The 25,024-nt window shown below is 31.5% G+C and overlaps 1 protein-coding gene and 1 long non-coding RNA gene across 2 annotated transcripts; one reads left to right on the top strand and one right to left on the bottom strand.

Annotated features, from left to right (window-relative positions):
- The first annotated feature begins 13,129 nt into the window (after positions 1-13,129).
- Positions 13,130-16,752, top strand: LOC128173732 (uncharacterized). The gene is made up of 3 exons (XM_052839387.1): positions 13,130-14,580; positions 14,899-15,169; positions 15,564-16,752. Exons 1-3 carry the CDS (start codon positions 14,514-14,516, stop codon positions 16,750-16,752), a joined length of 1,527 nt encoding a protein of 508 aa, XP_052695347.1. The 5' UTR covers positions 13,130-14,513.
- LOC128173733 (uncharacterized) lies at positions 16,645-20,302 on the bottom strand. The gene is made up of 3 exons (XR_008242555.1): positions 20,197-20,302; positions 17,959-18,097; positions 16,645-16,782 (listed from the first exon to the last, which is right to left on the bottom strand). It is a non-coding gene; the product is annotated as an uncharacterized LOC128173733 (long non-coding RNA).
- Between the last annotated feature and the right edge of the window lie 4,722 nt (positions 20,303-25,024).

Below are 25,024 nucleotides of genomic sequence, written 5' to 3'. Positions count from 1 at the left end.
CCATACTTTTAATTTAGTGAAATTAAAAAAAAATATGACTTCAGCTCCAATCATATGTCATATGTTAATTAACTAGGTTTAAATCTGATCTCCCCTCTATAAGAGGTAATTTTAGTATATGCGTTGGTGGTTTTGCCTTTTTGACTACATATATAAACACTTGGTTAAAAGGTTAACAGCTTAATTTAAGAAACAAAGAAATGGTCAAAATTTACGATAATTTTAGAATACGTTGACTTTAAGATGTTATAATAATAAAGTTAATAAATTTGATTTGATTTTTCCAATGATGAATTAAAGATATACAACGTATATCAATATTGATATTAGCAAGGTAGTTAAAACGAAGGAGGGGGGGGGGGGGGTTAATTATTGGAAAGAACCAACAAAGGTTGGTCTGAAAGATTTACTCGAAATCAGTCAATAGTACTTGTTTCCTTAGAAATTAATGTGGCTAAAATTGCTTGCTTTCTACTTCGTCATGAACTTTTACTCTACACAAGTTTAACTAGCATGTAGAATTGTAAAATTTATGTAAAAAAAGACAACAAAGGCAGATATAATGAAATTGAAATAATGATTTCCACAATTATTGGTATTTATTTAAAAATGAGAAATATATCAATGAAACAAACTTTATGTGTACATTGTATATTTTTTGCTAAGATATGTTAACGATATAACAAATACACATAAACCATTTGAATTTTCTTCTTAATTTTGCTCTTTTAGTTTTGTAACTTTTATAAAAAAAAAAAAATTGGTTTAAAATATATAATTGAATGTTCAAACCTTAATTTTCATTAAATATCTTAATGATATATAGACTACCTACAAAAAGCATGGTAACATATCATTTTTCATGTTTTTTTAATAATGTGTATGCAGAATACGTTTCAACAAGCGAATAAATTTAAATCTAAACAAAAGGCAGTTTTTAATTTTGATTGAATTTGCTTTGAATCTTAATTTTGTTTAGGTTCTCTGTATCCTAAATTTTACTACATCCATCTATTAATCATCTTGTAATGGCTTCTGTTCGTCTGATGACGGATATCCCAATGGTAGAGTCTGCAATATCAGACTGGATAAGGAACGTGAAAAATGTTCTATTCAGAACAAAAGTATTCTATTCATTTAACTTTCCAGCTTCCGATCACGTCCTTGTAATAGTAATGTATTATCTTAAAGACATTCCGGCACCTGAATGACTCTTGTGTGTCCCTTAAACAATATATTATTACTTATGAGGTTAGTTACTGACTCACTACGGAAATATATTGGGTTGATCAATCTCATAGATGACGAGGCGAAGCCGAGCCGACTATGATATTGATTAACCCAATATATTTACGTAGTGAGTCAGTAACTAACCTATTAAGTGTTTTGTTTTCCCGAGGACTATCTAGAGACGTATTTATTAACAAATAGCGATGATCTACGCAAAGCCATGTACAAGATGCCTAACACCTCGTCCACTTTAATTCATTTAAACTCTTCAAATTTTTCAATCTCACCTTTCAAATACTCTTTAAAAATCTTTGCTTCACCTATGTTCGCTTACAATGTTTTGTTGCTATTCAATTTAAAAAATAATTCTCCATTTCCTCAGCTCTGCAGAGATTTGAGTAAATTTCGACGCTGCCATTTTGTTCTGCTCCAGACAAAACAATGTGACGTCAATGTTCTAAGGGCAACTACTCTAATTTTAAAGAATTCAAAGGGCAACTACTCCAAATACTTTAAGAACTTACAGCATGCGGTTTATGTATTAAATACTTTGAAATGTCGAAATGAGTAAGGGAAGCGCCGGCTAATGACGGCCATATTGCCTCATATTATTTCTCACCGAACAAATATAGAGATATATGAGGCAATCACGTGCTATGTCTAAACCAATGAAAGTGTGACATTTCAGTCCAAGGGAAAACAAAATTACTTATTAGGTTAGGTACTGACTCAATATGGAAATATTTTTGGTTGATCAATCTCATAGATGGCGAGGTGAATCGGTAGTAAACAATATATTAAGTCGTGGTGTATTATTGGTTGGTATGCTTACACGGTAAGCGTGAGGACTTGAATTTGAATATCGTTTGAGACTCTGACTTTTACAAACCTGATGTAAACATTCAACTAAACACTTATCACCAAAGAAAACAAACTCCATCCTCCCCACCCCCCCCCCCCCCCAAAAAAAAAAATTAAAAAAAAAATTGGAACGATCATTATGGAATCTGACCTTCTGATAGTTTGTAAAATTAAAAAAAAATTGATTATAGATTTTTCTGTTTTAAAAAATATGTGTTATCAAAGCTCTTTTTTTCACTGACATGTTGAATATCTTTTTTTTTCTCCACTTACATCTGTTTCATTGATTACAATTCTTTTCATTGACACTTTTTTTTTCTTAAAACAGCCAAACTTTCTTTATAATATGTCCTTTTTTATCATCTCACATCTCAAATATTTTTTTTTTACATTGTCTTGTTTGTTGATTTATCGCATTTATGGCAAATTCAGTACAATTCAAATCATTTTTTTGGTCAAATTTTAGTCTGTTGGCTAAATAACTGATTTTGACCCTGTGTTGTTTTTATTTTAATGTATCGGTTTTTAGACATCATTGCCAAGAGAGGTTTATAGTGGAGACACCGCGCTGGATAAAGAAAATTGAGTTATACTCCGCACTGAAAAACGGTGGGAAAGTTTGTGGTTTTTTTTTAGGTGGATGGACCCGACTTAAACACTGCATTTTTGGTTTTATTTTGTAATTAATGTTTACCCGTACTTTCTCTGTATTTTTAGCATTGCAATGATAAAAGGGAATTCTTACATGAAAGTAAGATTTTTACAGTAAAAAAAAAAATATAAGTTTTGTTTTGTGTTTTATTTGTTTTTATTTGTGTCTAAATTTACTAACATGTGCATATAATGTGCTGATATAGCTCCTTAAGACTTATTTGTTTGCAAATAACGTAGAGAAAATTCGAATCCTCGATAGCAATCAGACTAAAATTGTCTTAAAAATTGTTTACAATGTTGAAAAAAAACGAATTGTTATACGTGAAATTGATGCACTACAGATTGGAAACTTTTAAAAAGTTTATCTATTTTCATAAGTGCTTAGAAGATGACAGTTACTCACTCCCTCTTCAAGGTTAAAAAAAAATTGCATTAAAAATCAAAGGGTAAGCCTGTGCCACTCTTCTGCTTTTAGGACTGAAACGATTCATACCACTCTCAATATTTTTTTTTTATTATTATGGGCGTTCTTTTCAAGTGCAAACTTAATTATAGATATCCATGTAGTTCGCAGAGTTTATTACCCGGGAAAGAGTAAGTTTTGAAATGTTAAAAGTTTCTATCTTTGGTGGATCGTTAAGGGTATTGACTCCCTTGTTTAAAAATAGTAATTTCAAATGTTTTAAGGAAGCTGACTTTACTTTTCATTGCGCATGTTTTTGCGCATTCTAGTTTAATTGTAAAAATCGTGAATCCTGGACCAAACCCGGGGCCCCAGGTGGGGTTGAAAGTTCAACATAGACGTATATAGGGATCTTTTTATAAAACTACAAGGTAACAGTTTATGATATTACTATGCAAGGGTCTTTAAATAGTGTAGATTCTAAATTTTAAAATCCGTGACCCCCAAACCACTACTGGGGCCCCTTAAAGTGTTTAAAGTTTAACATAGAAGTATATAGGGAAAGTGTAAGAACTACAATGCTACAGTTTGTGATATTATTTACATGTAGGCATCCTCAAATTGTTAAGATTCTAAATTGTGGAAGCCTTGACCCCCATACTAATACTGGGGCCCTATGAGGGGTTTAAAGTTTAACATAGAAGTAAATAGGACTAATGATTAAGAACCTTCTTCTCGAGAACAACAATGCTATAGTTTGTAAGATTACTATGCATGCAACCTTGATTAATGTAGATTCAATCTTTTTAAAATAGTGACACCTGGAATAATACTGGGGTATAAGCGAGTGTTTCTGAACCAATGTTAGATTTGAAAGATGTAATCAAAATCAATCATTTTTACCTGTTTCCATTGTTTATGATGTTCCGATTGGGCCACTTCGATCTTTCCACTTTTGCCTTTAGGGCGAAGTTGCGAGAGTGCTAAGTTGCGAAGGCGAAAGTGCAAAGATGCAAAGGCAAAAGTGCGAAGTTGCGAAGGCGAAGGAGCGATACTACTATCGGTCCTTTGCCTTCTGAACTTCACACTCGCCTTCCACGTTCGCATTTTTGCCTTCGACTTTTTATGTATGTTGGAGGTTGCTATCGTTTAAAAATAATTTTAGCTCTATTAAATTACATTTGAAGAAGATGGCGAACTTTGGTGTTGTTTTTTTCACAGCTTGCGCAAATTCATAATATTTTTTAGGGAAGGTAGTCCAAAAGATAATTGTATTTGCTTGGGGGGATAGGGCTGAGGCATATCTTTGCTAATTTTAATACATAAAATTATAATATGAAAAAAATATTAAATTGTCTAGGGGGAGGGGGTTCGGGCCCCCTTACCTCTTTACTGTGTCAAATTATTAAAAAGTGAATTTTCCCGGGGGGGGGGGGGGAGCCCGGACCCTCTCTCCGTCTCTAGATCCATGCATGATATTAGAATATTACTCAGGTGTTTGAACCACGGTAAACAGGCAGCTGCATGTAATAGGAGTCTAAAAGTGCATGTGCACAATTGTTGGCGGACATAATATTTTATTTTGATTAGGCATAACCAGCACTGGTTCATAGTAAGCTCGTTGACCTAATGGCTGCTTACCAGTCGTATAATATAGTGAGCTATTTATTAACATTTATAGTAAACACGATGGCCTAGCGTATTTGTTATATCTTAAATTAATCGGCAAACCTTGGGCAAGTACGATGCCTGCATCACATTCTGTGTAATCGACCGAGATTTGCAGAATGCAATCGAGAATGCGAAGGCAAAGTGCGAAGCTTCGCCGTCGCATCTTCGCACTTTTGCCTTCGCAACTTCGCAATCTCGCATCTTCAACCTAAAAATGAAAGTGCGAGAGTCAAAGTGGAACAGTCGAAACACCATATTTTCCTATTATTTCCTTTTATTATTATTTTTATTTTTCTTATAGAGTTGTACAAACGATGTAAATGACTGCAGTTGCTTGATTTTTTACGTTTGTCATAGACTTTTACCTACTCAAACTGAATAAAGTATGTAGATTCGTAACATTTATGCAAAAAATTTCAAAACCAAAACTAAAAAGTAATTTTGGATAAGAGCCAACAGCTTACTTAAATCAAACATATTGTGTTTATCTTTTCTACTAGTGTGGGCTTTTATTACCCATTTGTAAAGAAGCTAACAATCGAAACATGAGTGCAAAATCCCATTTAAATCATAGGTGAGGATATATAAGGTTAAGCATTTTGTAACACCTCATAATATACAGAGAGACACACACAAAAACTATTTAAAACGCTACTTATAAGTGATTACAGAAATGGCCAGTACAAAACTGTTGATCTTAGTTGGGCTCATGGTAAGTTGAGTTTTATTTGTTTTAAAATTCATAATGAATTCACGTTTATTTTTATTTTTTTTATTGGGTAAATTAATACATAGTATTTTAATTTATATGTTATTTGTATGCAGAATGAATATAGTATTGAAGTTGATTAAATGTGGTCATCAAAAATACAAAGAAATCTTGACAGATTGATTGTTGTCGCTATCGGTGCACAGTAATACCTCAATATAGATATTAAATTCATGTTAGCTTAAATATTGCATGAGTAAGGAATCCTGGCATTTTTCATTCTTTTAAAGTCATTAAATTATTTAGGGAAAATTAATCATGTTTTATGAAAGTCTTGCAAGGGTCGTTAGTAACATTTGTTCGCAAAAAAAAAAACCAAACATTTTTCTGAAGAAAACGGTTTTTTCCCATAGGTTTCAGTTTGTAAATATAACACTGAAGAACACAGACAATTTATCTATAGTTGGATTATAAAAATATTGGCTTTTGTTGTTGTTTACTGTTATTTTCCCTTGTGAAGCTTTGAAGTGTTTGTTAGTCTTCTTCATTTTAACGATGATATTTATAATGAAATGTATTTCAAATAAAACAATCGATTTATATATATATATATATATATATATATATATATATATATATATATATATATATATATATATATATATATATATATATATATATTTATATATATATATATATATTAAATTAGGCATATGCTGTAGTTTAGAATATATGTCCATAAAAGAGCCAATCATATGTGTTCTTTTAAGTTAAAACTTGATTTCAATTTTACTTAGATTACCTGTATCGTCCACTTCACCACTTCGACGCCGCCAGCATTCTGTGATGGCGCATGTACGTCTAATGACAATTGCCAAAATGGTAGAGTCTGTAATATGGGACTGGACGGCACAGCTGGGACATGTTGTCTAAATCAGAAGAGAGGTATGTATCCTTTCCCCTTCAATATTTCTTTTTCTCACGTTCAAGCCACCTCAAAATTATTTCTATATCTGCTATATATTCAAAGTTTACTGCTGTGGACGGGTTAACTTGTGTGTTTTATCGATAATACATTTTGTCTCAGTTTATTCGTGGTGAGAAAGAAGACACTGTACTATAGAAACCTAAAATTGTAATCCCGGTTATAACTTGACTGAAATATGTCGGAAGTTGTTTAATTATACACCTTATTTAATGTTTGATATTATTATACGCCTTTCAGTTCACTGCTAAATTTGATTGATATGCTATTTTTAATCATCAATTTGTTATTTTTGCCATTTTGACAATCAAATTGATATAGTGTGTGCTTTTTCATCAATCGTTTTCTTCTATCTTCTTTATTGTTATTTTTGTCATTTTAGTTAAAATTGCTAAGAGGAGAAGATGGTGGAGTTTTCGATTTTAAAATAAGCTGCATCACAGTCCACTGCAACTTAGAAGAATTGCTTTTTCAACGCACACATTACATAATATGATGAAGGAAAAATCCTGATAAACCTCGTGCATAATCATCATCTTAAATGCACTTTTTTCTTTCTCTCTCTATTTTCTGGGTTTTAGTTTGTATAATTCTTTTTTACTTGTACGGGTTTTGTTTTGAAATATCAAAACTGTTATTATTTTTTTTTTTTTTTTTTTTGCATTCACATTGTAGTTTGTATAATTTGATGTTTATGGTATCATTCCCATGTACATTCTTTTTATAAAATTACACACACACATACAAAAAACAAAAAAAAAAACACCAAAAAAAACAAACAAAAAAAAAACCCACAGAAATATATATTCCTATCATATATTTGTTATCTTAATATATTTGATACATGGGTTTTGTTTCCTTGAATTTTTATCTTTGCCTTTATATGAGAGTATTACAAAGATGTTTTATTTATCTCTACTTTCTTAAAAATGAAAAAAAAAGCGTGAATTACTTGACAAATTGACAGATATATTAGAAATAACATGTAAACAATAAATATAAAATAAAAAAAAAACATATGTCACTATTACTTATATAAGCTACATTGACGTAATATAAACGTGATTTATTTAAACAAAATCATCATGAATAAAAATGAAAATAAACTTAAAAACAAATCATTTCTACGAACTTTTTTCCTAAAAGTGAATGCATAAATTATATCCATAATTAAACTTTGGTATAACTTAACAATTAAATTAAATATCAAAAAGATGTTTGTTGAAAGTATAGGATTTAGTTTCGAAATGTGACACAATAGGAGTTAGCAATATTTAAAACTTTGATAACAAATTAATTGACGTATTTTGGGTAGGATCTTACAAACATTTTAAACTATTGCGTATTATTCAAAAACTGTTTTTAATGATATGAATAAAAAATTATTCTTTTCATTCCCAAAGTAAAAGGTGTTTTTAAAGTTGAATTGTATATTTGCTTATTTCCTACATGCAAGATGGTAAAAAAAAAATAACGGTGCGAATTTATTAAATCGTATTTTTTAATACGTAGATAAAAGCTTTGAATAAAAACCAAGTATAAAATATTTAGATTGAGTGAATGTTAACATTCGTTTGGGCAATGATGCCACTATTTTTCCCTCCACTGTAGTATCATAAAACCAAGTAAGAAAGTAACAATCATTACAAAATGTAAATAAATGTAAAAAACGAAAATATAGGTTTACATACTTATTATCTTTTATATAATTTTAGAACATGTATACGCCATATTTTGTAAGCAATACTCAAAATACCTTTTCATTTGAGGAAGAGATGCTTTTCGATATTCATACGAACAGAAAGCCTATTGCCCTTATTATTCACACAAATAACAGGTCTTGTTATCTTATTATTGTCATTCTTTAAAATATAAAACACTGTTAAGGAATGTATAACGGAGTGCAGATAAGACAATATATCGCTTTAATGTGCATATGAAGTGATAATTGATATGACGTCAAAATTATGCCCCGCCTCCGCATTACATATACATGACAATATACTGAAAAGAACAGTTATAGCAAGAACTACGCTTGATTTAATACTTATTACTTAATGGCAAAACCTATAACCACAATTCTCTCAAACATGTTTCTTTTAATTGACAACAAAGAAACTATACAAAGATTTTCTCTTTTCGAGAAAAATAAGGAATTGAACTAAGAAGTCATACAATAAACACATTGACATTAAATTATATATTAAAAAGCTGAAATTGTTGAGTATGCATGCATACAAGTAAAGTTTGAATGTTGTTATAGACATTTTCATCAACATTAATCTTTCAGAATGTCCTTAATCCTCTTAAAGTAGCAACAAATAAACCAAGTATAATTGTTTTTATATTAATAATTTTGTTTAAGAATTGAAGGAGGAGGGTCATTTCGGTAAAAAAAAAATATGACATAATTTATTTTTTGATAAATAGATATGCACCCCCTTAAAGACACAATCTCTAAAAAATCTAATCTAATAAACTCGCATTGTAAAATGGCTTGGCCCCTGACCCCCTGCTTAGAATTTTTTTTTTTTGGCCCCCCCATCTCAAACACCCCTGAAAACTATTTCTATAAATTGGCACAGTATTTTAGAATATGTCGTGATTCCAGTCATACGGCACATATAATGCACCTGAAAACAAATATTCTTACATCAAAATATAAATTCGACTTTATAATTTTTTTTAGTGAGATAGTGGTTATTCTTTAATATTATGAGAAAAATTAATAACATCAGTTGCCTGTGTGAAGAGGGGGCTTCATTCATCCCAACCAACCCCTCAAATAAGGTTGTACAATTAGCTCTAATATATTTTTCTTTTTTTCCCAAACGAATAAGAAATAACTAACTCCACGCATGCAGTAACATGCGATTCAACGTAACCACCGTGTCTGCTAAAAAAGTTAAACAGAAACACTTTGAATAAATAACCATTAGCATAATATACTTATGGAACCAAAAATTTCGATTATTTCGGAAGAGTTATCGATTAAAGAGGTTTATCCCATTTTGAAATCACTTGTGCGTTTGAAATGTGTATTGATTTGAGAGACCTTCTTTATTACATGATGTATGATTTTCTTGTTCCCGCAAACTGATGCTCATGTGTTGAGAGATGAAGGATTAATTTGTAATTTCAATCTAAATGTACAAACGTGCGCTATTTTTGTAACAAGTAGCCAGTTTTTTTAAAGAACATTGCATTATAAACGAACTTTACAACAGAATTTGCATTGATTTTTATGGTGTATAGATAATTAATTACCAATATTTCTCTACGTTTGCCTTAAAATGGAATGTGAAAAAAGTTTGTAAAATAAGTACAAATATAAAGTGCAAATCATTTACGGATTTAATATTTTTAACGTTCTATAATGACAGTCATTATACCAGTGATTATAAGTATACTCTAGTCTTCAAAGATTAAAAAAAAAGAAAATAAATGAACTCGCTCCGGGACACCATTGTAGATGCGCATCAATATTGTTTTATAACCCCCTGAAAACCTTTTAAAAAATCAAAAATCGTCAATTTATCCAAAAGGGGTGTACCTTTTAGACAGAAAATGGTATTATTTCAATCTGTGAAGAAGAAATTTATATACAGCCAACTTGTTTTAAAAACGTGAACACGCCCTATCGTTTAGCATCGTATCATTATAATCAGAAGTTCAAGAATTAGCTGATGCATTATTTAAAGTTCTGACAGCGTTGACCTAATAAACCATAAAACCCTTCAAATTTATATTTAAATGGAATTCCATCATGAACGTATGCCTTTATGCGTTCCAAATCCTTATCAAACACAAAAAAATAATTTATGTAGATGGCTTAACCGAAGCAAGTAATTCATTTTTACGTTATGGTATCAGTGATTAAGTTCTTTTGTCGGGTTTTACTTAAAGCAAAGAATGATATGAACTTGAGTAATAAAAGAGCAGAGTTTTTATTAATAAAGTCGACAAAATGGAACAACGCCCGGTACATTGAACTTAAAAATAACGATATCTAGTCATCATGTACCAGTATGAGAAAAAAAAACTAAGGAAAAGGCAAAACAGAATTTAAAAAAAAATTATTAAGCAAAGATATTTTAATCAATTAAACGATTTTAAGTCATTTTGGATTTTCTTTACTTATACCGAAAAAATAAATTCAGAAAGATTGAGATACAAATAGATGAATGCTCTCATTCATAGCACATACCTGTATTCATTAGGGATGTCAACGAAAATTCAAGTACTCAACTATCGCTCGGTCACGACGATCATCGACCTAATTTTTTTTCCTAGTCAATTACTTGATATAAACGTGAATAAAATTCATTTTTTTTCTACACCGGCAGTTTTTCGACTACGAATGAAAATAACAGGTTTTTTCTTGGAATGTTTGACCGTAACAAATAGCTTTCTTCATCGGTGACCTGTTGCAATTTTTAAGGGGCTAATTTTTTTTTCAAAATCCTTTGATTTTTTTAGGCAGAAATGTACTCGAGTATCCTGAGAACAATCTATGTGTCTTAACTTCAGTTATTTATTGTATTAGATATTATGTTATGAAAAATAATAATAAAAATTCATATAAATAATAATTTCAAGGCTTTGGTTTTTATAATCATTAATCTTTGATTGATGATTAGGCAAAAGCAACGAATTAACAGGTCACATGTCTAGGTTAATACGCACATCTGCGAATGTTATTGTCATTCAAATTTTAGATCACGTGGTTTTATTTGACCCTTTCAGTTTCACAGTAAAAATCGTACCTCGTGTATATAGTCTATTTCACAATATCTAGGTTCTTGTAGTCAAATATAAAATCTAGAGATTTATTGATTTTAAACTTTATCTTCATTAATCGGTGAATAAAATGTGTTCTAAAAATAAATGAGACTATACAAAAATCAGTTTTTGTCTGCTGTTGCAACAACTAACATGCTTAAAAGAGATCCCTCCTGAGAATTAATTTTCGATCCGCCTCTGACCTAGTAATAACATCAATAGTGAAACAGACTTTACCATTTTATGCAGATTGTTCCTTGAAAATGGCTTGATATACTAAGTTTTAATGCAAATCAGACACCAATTATTTTTTTTAAAACATGGTATTGTACACCACCAGCATCAAACATGGCTAATATTTTTTTAAGCAACCCGATGTTTATATTTTCAACCACTCTACACGTGGTTGAACACGAGCGATAACTCTGTTCTGAATATTATCGTTTAATATAAACAACTGCTATAGTCTGTCCCAAGATTTTTTGGATGCAGATTTTGCACGATTACTCGATATTTATACATATCACTGAGTTAAAAAGATATCCATTCAATAATATGAAAAATTTCCAAGACATCTGCTATATTCATAGTTTTTCAAAGTCTAACAGTTAACCTACACAGCCAAAAATTCGATCCTTACGGGAATTTAACATTGGAGAAAATGGCTACCACTTCGGCAGGGGCCTGTCATTATTCACATAAGTTCGTGTCTATACGTAATTTTACGTTTGTGACGTATGTAACGTCGCGCACGTTGATCGCGTTCACGCTTACGTTCGGAAAGTTTCTGTACTTGCCGTTTAATTTAACACATCTGCTCCGAGAATAACCAAAAATATAGGCCTAATATAGTCTGCTTTTGACTTTAAAAAAAAAAACCTTAAAAACAAGAAGAAGAAGAAGAAAAAAGATGCCTATGATTAAGGGTGGGAAGACAGTCAAGTGTATGGAGGTAAATTTTTTTTCTTGCAACTCGAGTTTTTCCGATTTTATTGCAAAAAGGACTTCATTGTTTCTATTTATTCTACAGTATACACGTTAATGATATCAACGTAGCGTAATTTGAAACCGTTTAACGGTAAAATCTTCCATCCAAATGTTTTATTTCTCCATTATTTCTTTGAGATTAATACAGTATTTTGAAAACAAATAGGCCCACCTTGAAATCATCGTTGAAACTATTCCTTATCCTCAGAAGAACAACACAATTATCATATTTTAAACGTCCATAGCAATCCAAAAGCAAGACCATATATCACCACCTGGACATAACACTGCAAGATTTGAATTTCAAGTTACATCCTCAACGTTTTTTTTTGCTGTCTGCTTTGTATGATGTCACGAAAATTTGACCATGACCTTTGTATAAATACCAACAGGTACCATGTCATTTTAGACCCCAATTAATTAAATCCGTATACATAAAGAATACAGTGAAGTCATTTTTGTAAATCTGATATATCATGAGCCATTCACAACTTTCAATAACATGGAAATATTTTGGATTTCTTAAAAAAGGTGTATGGGGGTGTAAAATACAAGTTGTGAATGGACAAAGTTATATTCATATTACATGCATTGTTCTTGAAAATCACTTCAAATGTTTTAACAATATGAGCTATTCACAACTTATAATGATCAAAATTATGCTACATTAAGTTGTGAATGGACAAACAATTTAAATGCACAGGCGCCTGAGGTTTTTTTTTTTTTTTACATTTTTATAATAAAATAATTCCATGTACTTGTCCATGTTCTATAATTAATATAATTACATGTATTATGTACATGGAATTATTTTGTTTAATATAGTACCAGTACACGGACTTATTTTCTTGTAAAAAATATTCAAAAAAAAATATCAGGTACCTGTGTATAAATGCTATATATACATCTTGATCTTGATATATATAAGATAATTACATTAATGTGCAAAAAGCATTCTTTAATCAGATCAGTTAATTTGCATAAACAAACTGCAAGGGAAATAACAGCTTTAAAATTTTATTTCAATGAAGGGTTTGAAATTTAAAAACATATTAAAAATGAGCAATCATTGAATAATATTCATCATAAATCAAAATTTTCACATATTAGAAAAATTGCAAGTGCCAACATCTGTTTTCCATGAAAAATACTTTAAAATAGTAAAGGGAAAAAAAGAAAAACTGATATTCTTTGGTTTTTGAGTGTATATTCAGGTGTACTATCATACAGAGAGTCAGACTGAATATATTTTCAACAAACATAAGATACTTGTCCTGCAAAATTTAATTTGTAATGAATAGAATAAACTGGAATACTATAAACAGGTATACACCATGGAGCATTTTTCTCAAAATGAACAATGCAATTTGACATATTTTAAAATAAATTTAAAATAAAGATACTCCTCCCCCCACACATTTTTGGGGACAGTTTAAAAAAAAGTAAGCTTAACCTATAGAACAAAATTTTAAAAAGGTTAAATTGGCAAGGATTTTTATTTTCACTTTCAAGGTCTGGGGTGCCAACCAAGTTCCTAGTATCACTGTGAACTTTTTAACATAGCTGTTTATTACTTACCGGTATATCTATGTTTGAAAAAGGCAAATTGATCCGATTCAGATATATGAAGATAACAGTGTGTTTAATGTTAAAATCATGCAATCTTAAAGCGTGTGCAGTAATGAATTTGACATCATTAAAATGCTCAATAGAATTCGATGTTTTTTGCTTTTCTGTAGGTTAATTTTATACATGATTAGGTATTGAATCAAATGAATACAGTGGCGTCGGAAGCAAATTGAAAGTGGGGGGGGGGGGGGGCTAGACTAATCATCAGAAATCTGACAAGCAAAAAAAAAAACCTAATTCCCAAAATCATGAAAATTCTAATCCGTTTGGGAGGGGTATAACTATTACTCCAAAAAAGAATCTTACCTACCAAAAATTTTTTTTCTCCAGAATCATGAAAAATTCCTAATCCGTGGGTCCAATTTTCAATATCACTTTTGATATTTTATTTGATATTTAAATTTATGAGCAATTATGCTTGCTGCGAGAAGAAGTGGGGGTGGGGGGGGGGTGGCCCCTCCCTGATGCTATATGCCTAATGGTTAGGACTAACTTTGCAAACGCCCCCAGCCCCCTAGTGTTCTAGTGTTCTTAATCTAAAACATGCATGTTCTTTTCTACAGCCTACAGATCTTTTAAAGAAGATATTTGAGCATTTTACCATGGAATGCAAGCAGGGGAGGGTGAAGAATATCAAAAACCCTTTGAAAAGACTCTCACTCGCAACTGGTAAAAATAAGTCTTTGTAAATAGAAAACTCATTAAATTCCTTTCAAAAATCGATATCCTTTTTGATACTTTGGATGCATTTTTTTCCTAAAACAAATGATGAAAATTAAATTCAACATTGGCACAAAGCACCATGGATGACAACTTACATTCACAGATAGCAAGCCAGTAGGTTCTCTGAGTGACTTAGCTTAGAGACCTAAATTTATAAAATTGTTAGCATGAATTTGTATTAATCCATGCAACACAAATGTTTTGTTTACATGGTACATGTACTTGTAAATACATATTTAATAAAATCTGTTTTTACATCTATAGGAATATCTGAGAATACTCTAAAGAGAAAAGTTATGCAAGACCCAGTTGATATGGTGGTGGAGGATTTGCAAGTCCCTGCTCCAAAGAAGAAACCTGGACCCGATAGGAAGCTGGATGACTTCGATGCAGACCTGGTGAAGAGGACCATCCATGACATGCAGTTGAAGGGCCAGTACGTTTCATTGCGCCAACTGTCGGATGTTCTGGTAGAAAAGGGAGTCAGGCTCTTCAAGTCTTCATTGGGGAGACTCGTGAAGGATCTTGGGTTCAGGTAAGCACATTAAGACAAATTACTTTGTCATGACGTAAAACTGAAGAGTCATATGCACTGTAGATCTGAAAAAATAAAAATTACAGGTAGACTTTACTAAAGCATATCATGGCCAATTAAACATGCCTCACAGGTCATGACGGTCCTGGAATACCATAGCCCATAGATGGACCTGTCAGTGAGTGTCATGGTTGCATTTAAAGCTTCATTATTGGTGTCTACATCCTAACATGGCAAATTGACAATATATCTTGTACTTAAGATGATGTTAAAAATGTAAAATTTTAACAAACTATGATGGACAAAGACCAATGACAATAAAACATTCAAACCAAAATAAAATTATGTGATGAAAAATGATAGATGCATAACAACATGATATCCATTTTTTCAGGTTCTACAAAGCAGGTTCCAACCAACGCTACATTGGAGATCGGAATGACATCGTAAGTATGCGACATACTTACCTGAGGTCCATTAGGAAGTTTAGAGAGGAGGGTCGTCCTATTGTGTATTTGGATGAGACTTGGTTGAACACCAATCATGTAGCAAGGGGAGATTGGGTGGACTGTCCTAGGACATCTACCTCTGCCTTTGAGTCACATCGTGGAGGTCATGGGCGTTTTGTCCCATCTGGGAAAGGCTCTCGTCTGATAATTGTGGATGCAGGTTCTTCGGCTGTGGGCATGATCCCGGGATCTGCTCTCATTTTCGAGTCGAAAACAGGCAACCAGGATTATCATGATGAGATGAACTCGGAAAACTTTACGAAGTGGTTCACTGAGCAGTTGCTCCCTAACCTACCGGCTAATTCAGTCATAGTGATGGATAATGCTTCCTATCACAGTCATCTGGATCCTGAGTCTAAGTGTCCGACTTCGTCGACACCGAAGGCCGAGATCCAGTCTTGGCTTGATAGAAAGGGTATCCATTACGCCCCGGGAATGATCAAGGCTGAATTGATCACATTGGTGAAGCAACATAAGCCTCGTCCTAAATATGTTATAGACGATTTGGCTTCAAAGGCAGGTCACACAGTTTTGCGTCTACCTCCCTATCACTGTGAGCTTAATCCTATTGAGTTGGTCTGGGCTGAATTAAAAAGTTTCGTCGCCAGGAGCAATTCCACATTTAAGAAAGATAAAGTGAAGGAACTCTTTAATCAGGCTAGATCAACTTATGGGGTTGAGAAGTGGCGTAAGGTAGAGAGTCATGTGATAAGAGAGGTCGAAGAAAAACTGTGGAAACTCGACGGAGTCCAGGATGAGGAGGTTGCTCCTGTGGTCATAGACTTGACGGACTCGGAAGACAGTGACAGTGACATGGACACAGATTCTGGTGATGACGAAAATGACTCTGACTCTGACGAATCCATGGGCTTCGTTGAGGAGTCTGACAATGAAGTCACTTGTTGCATATGTGGTGATTACAATGCTCCTGGAAAGTCTCGAAAGATTGTTTGGGTTGAGTGTGAGGTGTGTAAGAGGTGGAGTCACCGCATATGTACCAAGCCCTCTCTAAAGTCAGGTAAGTGTGTCCAATGTTGGAACGCTTTGTATGGACTGAATCCAGCTCCTTCATGAGCCTTCCCATGGTCTCTGGAGAACTGCTCCCTTTTAAAGGTAAAAGAAAGAAAATTAATCACTGATTTACACCTAATTTCATAATTAATTTTCAATTTTCAAAAGTGGCGTACCAGTATTCTTTACATGTAGTCCCACATAATTTGGGGGAAAACATATTTGAAAACATCTAAAAGAATATTTTACGTACCGGTAATGTAGCTTATCTTTTGTTATTCTGACAGAAACACAACATTCCAAATATTTTAAAATGATGTGTCTTTAAGGTCAGACGCGACCTACCTTCAATTATTTTGTAAAAACAATTTCTCATATCCGCAGTTTTCGTGGATTGCCTAAATTTTACAGGTTCATGGGGACATAATTTCGTGTATTCTCTTAAACCTAAGAAGGAAATATGACTTTATTACCCTTATATATTCATTCGTGGAAGATGTTGATTCGTGGATGAGAGGTACCCACGAATTCAACAAAAATTGAGCCACCACGAAATCTAATGATTCCACAGTATACAATGTATGTATTATTTATTAACGAACTGGTAATTTAAACTTTTTTGGAAATTTTGTATCAGTGATTAGTTTCATTTCTTTATTTATGGGACTGCTATTTATAACTAAGCATCTTTAATTAGTTTTTTTACAGGTAAATATGATAATTGACAAGTATATTTTACCTCTCTTTGAACAATGAGGATTAAATAATATACTGAATACTGTTTGAAATAATTTTTAAAAACTTTAATCCTTCTCTTCAACAAATATTCATTCTTCAAGTTTGTCTCGACTTCCATAATATTTAAAACAGTAAAGTTGTCCATCCAGCACCCAGAGTACTAGTATTGCTCACATAAATAAATATTTTGTATACTTTTTGGTACGAGACAAAATATCATTTGATAAATCATAATTGATGCATCTGAGACCTATTAATATATTTGAATTTTCAAAGGGGTATGGGCCCCTACCTTCTAGATCTGTTTTGTAGCATGATGACTACAAATGAATGATGAATTCAATGTGCTAATAATGCATGCTTGTTTAGGGTGATCAAACATAATACAACTCCCAAATTAATCTACAAATGATTTCTACTTGTACAAATGATCTTTTCCATCCATTGTTAATCTTTTTCATTGATTTCAATGACTATATATATATGAAGATGGTAAGTTATAAAAGCAGTCCCAATACTGAACTAGTATACCTGACTTTTGAGAAGTGAAACTTCAACTATTCTTCTTCTGCATGTTATGAATGGCTTTGTCAGCAGATCTTCATCTATAGTATCAATCTTCCTATAGCGATCAGCTCTCTCTTTGTAACAGGGACTTCCATTATAATACCTGTATATATGTTATTCAAGTTCAATCACAATTATGTATTACCAGTAGCTTCCTCCCCACACGTTTTGTAAATTTTGTGATTAATATGAATTTATAAATTAAATTGATTTAATTACATGTAATGACTGTGATGTTGCATATCTGTGATTTGTTGCTTACTTTACAAATACAAGTAACCTCTTTTTGCTTCTTTGTTGTTGAATTTGAAATTGTAAATTTCAATAATAATTATTACATGTAATGGCTGTGATATTTCATATCTGTGATTTGGTTGCTTACTTTATAAACAAAAGTAACCCCATTTTGCTGCTTTATTGTTGATGAATTTGAAATTGTAAATTTCAATTATATTTATCACATGTAATGGCTGTGATATTTCATATCTGTGATTGTTTGCTTACTTTAAAAATACAAGTAACCTCATTTTGCTGCTTTAATTGTTGTTGAATTTGTAAATATCAATTATATTTATCACATGTAATGACTGTGATATCGCATATCTGTGATTGGTTGCTTATTTTATAAAAACAAGTAACCTCATTTTGCTGCTTTAATTGTTGTTGAATTTGCAATTATAAATTTCAATTATAATAATTACATGTAATGACTGTGATATTGCACATCTTTGATTAGTTGCTTAGTTTACAAATACAAGTAACTTCATTCTGCCGATTTGTTGTTGAATTTGAAATTGATAATTTCCATTATTAATATCACATGTAAAGACTGTGATGCTGCACATCTGTGATAATATAATATCAAACATCTAATTTTAACTTCACATCTATCATTATAAAATATATTGTTAATGATTATCTTTCATGTTATAATGAAAACAAAAGGTTTGATCATGAATGACCTCTGTACAAAATAAACATTATAAAATTATAATTACATTTCTCCTTGTTGTTTTTTTTTTTTTAAAACTATGTTTAATACTATAATGTAGATGCTGAATGGGATTAATATGGATATTAGCTGTAAATTGCAAGTTGCTAAAAATTTTAATAACAATTTCTGCTTTGTATACAGGTACTTGTAGTTCAGCAATATTTTGTCCTATTGATGACTTCTTGAACTAATTTCAATTGATGAATATTCTTGCTGTTCAAAATTTTAAAACAGCTGGCATATTAATATTGATTTAAATTGTTCAGCTTGCTCGAATTAGATGACCTCTGATGTTTGTAATTGGATCTTGCATAAGGCCAAAGTAAAATTATTGTTTGTTTGGAATTGCCTTACACCTCATTGAAATTCCCCTCCCCCATGATGAAATTTTATTTGCGAAAAAGAAGTTTTTATATGGAGATTTTTCTTTTTATCAAAATTTGATAAGATAAATTTCAAATTTGAAAAAAAAATCCCCACTCTCCTGGGTCTAGAAACCTCCATGCGGCAATTCTAAACAAACTTTTTTAAGAATGGCATAAAAAAATATATAATTCTATAACATATTAAAAGAAACTATTTCATTAATGAAATTATATTATCATTTAAAGCCATAAATGGAACAGGAAACAAAATACTGCAGATATCAGATAATTCTTTGGCTTATGGTTGGTAATTTACATGAAACGAATTATCTTACATATCTTGGCCTGGTTATTATAACCATTAATAACAGTATAAAATTAAAATAAATAAATACAATTCTGTTTTTAAATTTCAAAAGTAAGGTAAAATACATGTTTAGAAATTGAACTAATTAATCAATAAACAATTAAAATTTTAAGCTGTGGGTTAGAGAAAAGCAATGAACAAAATTTCAAGAAGAATGCTCTTTTATAATGCTGATTCTTTGAATGTTTTCCACCCCTACTTTCATTCACATGATATAATCATTGGCCCCCAGATTTACAAGTGTGCCAACGTCAAATTAACAGTAGGTTATTGTCAAGTTTGTGAGGATTTCAATCTATTCCTGTTTAATATATTAAGTGATTAATTTAACGGTATGTGTTCAACAAAAACTCACAGGGGTACCCTACTTTCGCTTTCGCACTGCAGATTCATTTATAAACAAGTTACAACTGAAGTATTATGATTGCTCTTATTATCAAACCATTTACGATACATAGAATAAAATATTAACATACCTTTGTAAAAAGCATTCCAGTTGCGCTGTCATTGAAACGTTCACAGTCCCAACAGTCACTTATCATGCTTAAAATATCAGCGCATCGTAACTTATACGTATCGATATATAGGTCATCATTAGTTTTACTGCATCACACTCGGATTTATGTTTTCCTGACTTAGAATTTACAAAAGGATAACTAACAGTCTCGCTAAATAGCTAAATTATCATTTATATTTGCACAGATTAAATAAAACATTATGTTTTATTTTTTTTTCGATTTATTTTAACGCGCATGAAAAATAATAACTACTCCCTCGTACGCTTGGCAGCAATGGCCGAAATTAACATTGTAAAGTCCCGTAGACTTTGAAAATCGGCTCATACATAACTAATGGAACATTTATGCGGTCAGTTACCTGTTATTTTGTTTGGAAATTTTTGTTAGCGTTTAATTTTATTCATTTTACTAAAAAATTCTCTGACATTTATTAAAAATTGTCAAAATATCCCGGAACCGAGAACCTGGGACAGACTATAGATGGTGAAATAAGACATACATCTTAAAAGCTTTTCCCGTTATAACATAAGTCAAAGTAGGATATGATATGAAAAACGACCAATACTTACGTATTTTGAGAATATTATCCGAACACTTATACTTCCGCTCGAAATTTCACAGGAACTGAACAAATCTCGGTGAAGTCTCGTGAACTTTCATTCGAGCACCTCTGGATTTATTACGTACTTAGCAACGATAAAAAAAAATATTCCGAACACATTTGCAGGGGTGATATGGAGCTTGAATTGTGTACAAGCGTCACAAGTAAAAGAATAAGCTAAGGCATTTGCTGACGGGTATTTAGATAGAATACTTTTCAATTCATTTTAAATCAAATGTATTTATTACATAATCAAAAGGCCTTTAAATGCTTTAGTGTAAGATAAAATAAATGTAAGAGTAGCATTATTTGATTCGAAAAGGACGCACAGTTTCAAATTAATCAACGAGTACGAGATTATCGCCGACTAAAGTCCCCAATTGATCGATTTAACCAATCGAGTAAAGATGACATCCTTAGTATCAATACTGCGGATCTGAACACTGAATATAATAATGGCGTTTAATCCAACCACATTTTCATCTAAATAGATTTGTTAGAGTGATCTATCATCGGTATTTTATTTATTTTTTTCATTTCAGGAGTGATCTTGATTTTATAGGAAAAATACTTTGGCTTTCATCTAGATATTTGTATAAAGCTCCAAAGGAATAATTATTACCAGTTGACAGAAACGCTGAAATTTCGTAGATAATTCATCAAAATAAATTATACATTTCACACCTTGAAAAAATTGCTTTGATGATATCAATTTTTTTCATAATTTTTTTTTTCAGATCAAATGTGTATACCTTTACAGAATGAATCTAAATTTAATGATAATGAACGAATCTATGATATTTGTACGGTTATCTTAATCTCCACAACAGCCATGTCTCCGTGACTTATTTACACAGCAAGAAGGTGTAGAGTCAGTCAATAAAATCCAAATCACAGATTACGAATCCGAATTGTAGGACATGATGGCCTACTGAAATTGATGTTTGGACATGGTATTTTTCAATTTGTTGATGTTTACGACGTCGACAGTTTCATTTTTCTTGTGTGACAGCAAATCGTGACTGGGTCAGTAATTTTAAAAAAAGTTACTATGTTCAATAAATCCAAAACATCCCGAAGAGCTTAGTAATAAATCTGATCGATCAAATTATGCACATTAGCAACTCCTTCATTGTGCCCACGCTCTTGAAATAGTTTCTCAAATAAGCAGAAAAGTATTTGATTATGATAGAAAGCATGGCGGATAAGAAGTATACATATATATGAAATAGGCGAAAAAATGTGAAATTTTAGATAAAAATTGAATTTTCAAAAATTTCTTTCAGTAAACATAAACAAAAGCCCCAGGTGGATTCGAACTCATGACCTGCGGTTCACAAGACTGATACTTTTTTTTTTTTTTTTTTTATCTAAGTCTGATACTTTAACCACTGAGCTATGACGATATACATCTGAATCTATTGATACAAACAGTTTAACAAAACATTTTAATAGCCATCTTGTGACGTAGTGTCTTAAAAAGTATAAGTCTCGGTGTAGTGAAGTACCTTAAAGATATGACTACGAAATTTTTTGGATATGTAGACCATAGTTTGAAGTTGTGCACTATCAATTTTGTTTGATGCCAGTAGCGCCATTTCTTGGTGCTAGTCTAGTCACGAAAATTTGGTACACATTTTGAATCAAATTTGTTGTACGTTTTGATCGGTATCTTTTTATCAGTTGATATTTTGTTTAAACGTATATAACAAAAGTGGTAAAGAAAGGAGAGTTCTTTCCAACAATATCAATAAAAAGAGGCTGGCCCCTTTATTTAGAGGACAGGCGACTCGTAATGTCAATTACAAATAACTTATAAACAGTTAAGAATTTGTTATGCATTGTTGAAGCAAAGTTATTAATCGTAACAATATCTATCAGGTAAAATTATTGCCTCGCCCATTTATTATGTAATTAGGGATTTTAAGGGCCAACGTACTTAAACTTTGACGCAATATATCTAGAGATGGAGACACATTTTGTTAAGCATTGTAGAAGAGAAAATGTCTGTATTGATGATTTTAATAGATTCCACTATCCAAAACTTAAATATATGTCCCCATTAATCTAGTGGGTTGGCCCTTAAAGTATTCAAACATTTGTATCTCAAAAATGAACGACAATTTTTGATAGGTGTAACAGCAAAAAATGTTATTATTCGTGAGACTTTTTAAATGAACTCAAGAAAAAGGTGCTGGTCCCTTCAATTAGGGACCAAGAGGCTCGTAAAGTCTTTTAAACATACCTTAAAAACGATAACGATTTTGTAATGCATAATAAAAATAAATTCGTTGATCGTAGCAAGATCAGTTTGTAAAACTCATTGTCACACTAATTTACGGCGTAATTAGGGATTTTGGCGGACTAAAATCTTTAATGTGCTGTATGTGAAAAATTAAAACTTTTTGTTAAGCATTTAAAGGATATTGACAATCCTATACATTATCTAAAAGGGAGTTGTTGAGGGGGAATTCTGAAATATCATTGCAATTTTAATATATCGTTTAAAAATTGAACGGAAGACCTACTCGTTACTAAAAACGAGATCGTATCTAGTTGTTATTGTTTTGTTTCTCACCGATTTTGTGCTCGTAATGAGATCGTATCTGGTTATTATTTTTTTCCCCACAAATTTTGTGCACGCGATTTCTCGAAAACTATTCAACCGATATAGGCCATTTTTTTTCACAGATGAAGAAACTTATTATTATCTTCATACACTTGTGATATTTTTAAAGTCACATCCGGTACCGACGTATCGGCTGTTTTGTACAAATTATTTGAGATATGACAATGACATTTTCAGGATGTGTAGACAATAGATTGAAATTGGGCCCTAATAGATTTTATGTCAGTGACGCTTATAAATTATTATTTATTCTTATTTTATTTATTTCACATGAAATGAATATATCAGCATAAAATCGTGTATATGTAAACTATACAATTTTAAAGAAGCAAACTTATTCTACTTCCGCTAAGATATATCAAATATCTTATGTGGCCTTCCTTTTTACTAATTTGATACCTGCGAGATTTTAGTAACTGTAAGTGATTGACACAAAACTTTTCTAAATGATGTACAATTGATTGAATATATGTTTAACAGGTTATATTTTGTTAAACCTCACTTCCAGTACTCACCGGAAGGGTTCTAACAATTCACGTTCTTAACAAATTGAACAGACTTTCTTGGGTGTGATAATGATATACACGAAGCAAATGTACATGAAATACCAGTTTTTATGTTCATTATTTACATTTACTTCCGTTCGTCCGCTTCCGGTACCGAGACAAAAATACTAGTTTCAACAAGATTTCAGATTTGGTGGACAGTATCGATATTTCATCGTATCATATAAAACAAATCGGACGGAAGACCCACTCGTTACTCGTAACGAGAACCTAGTTATTATTTATAATTATGATAAGTGGTAAATACGGAGTTGGAAGTTTAGCAAAGAACAGGCCTCAGGAACAAGATGTTGTAAAATGAATATTAATCAAAATATAACGGTTGGAATTTGTTGCTATCAACGTTATATCAAGAAACTCTTACATGTATCACCATTTCAATTTTATCAGTATTTTCAATCAAAGGACATTTTGACAGCGTGCCATTTTTGACTCAAGTGTACGATTGATTTATGATCCTGGAGATATATGTTATACATTATGATGAGTGTTTTTGTCACATTTCAACGTTAAACTTTTAGATTTGGAAAGAAACATTTTTTTTTAACTTTAACTTTTTTTATCAAAGGGGAGTTAAAATGGTTGTATAAGTGATCATGTAGGTCAATAACATATGTCGTTTACACAAAATATTGTTCCTACCGTTTAAAACATATTGTTGCGTCAAATTGCAATTATTGATAATCGCTCGATAAATTATTATCCCCCGAAAAATTTTAAAACATTGATAATGTATCTAGGTTTTGATATCCTCAAGGGTCAACATTTTAGCATCATAGCAAATTTTATATTTTTTTTAGCATCAATACTGAATATGATTTGTGTATGGATATACACATGTGTACATATCTTATAGTTAAGAAATCAGAAAAAAGGCCATAAAACAAATTTAATGACAAAACATTTCCTTATTAGTTTATCATATTATTATTACCTTTTGAATTTTGCCTAGGAGTGTGCATTTTCGCGATTGATAAAAAAACTATTAGT

The sequence above is a fragment of the Crassostrea angulata genome, chromosome 2 (assembly GCF_025612915.1).
Source record: "Crassostrea angulata isolate pt1a10 chromosome 2, ASM2561291v2, whole genome shotgun sequence".
In the NCBI taxonomy this organism is placed as follows: domain Eukaryota; kingdom Metazoa; phylum Mollusca; class Bivalvia; order Ostreida; family Ostreidae; genus Magallana; species Magallana angulata.
The sequence above is the reverse complement of the archived record's forward strand: the minus strand, read 5'-3'. Positions and strand labels throughout refer to the sequence as shown.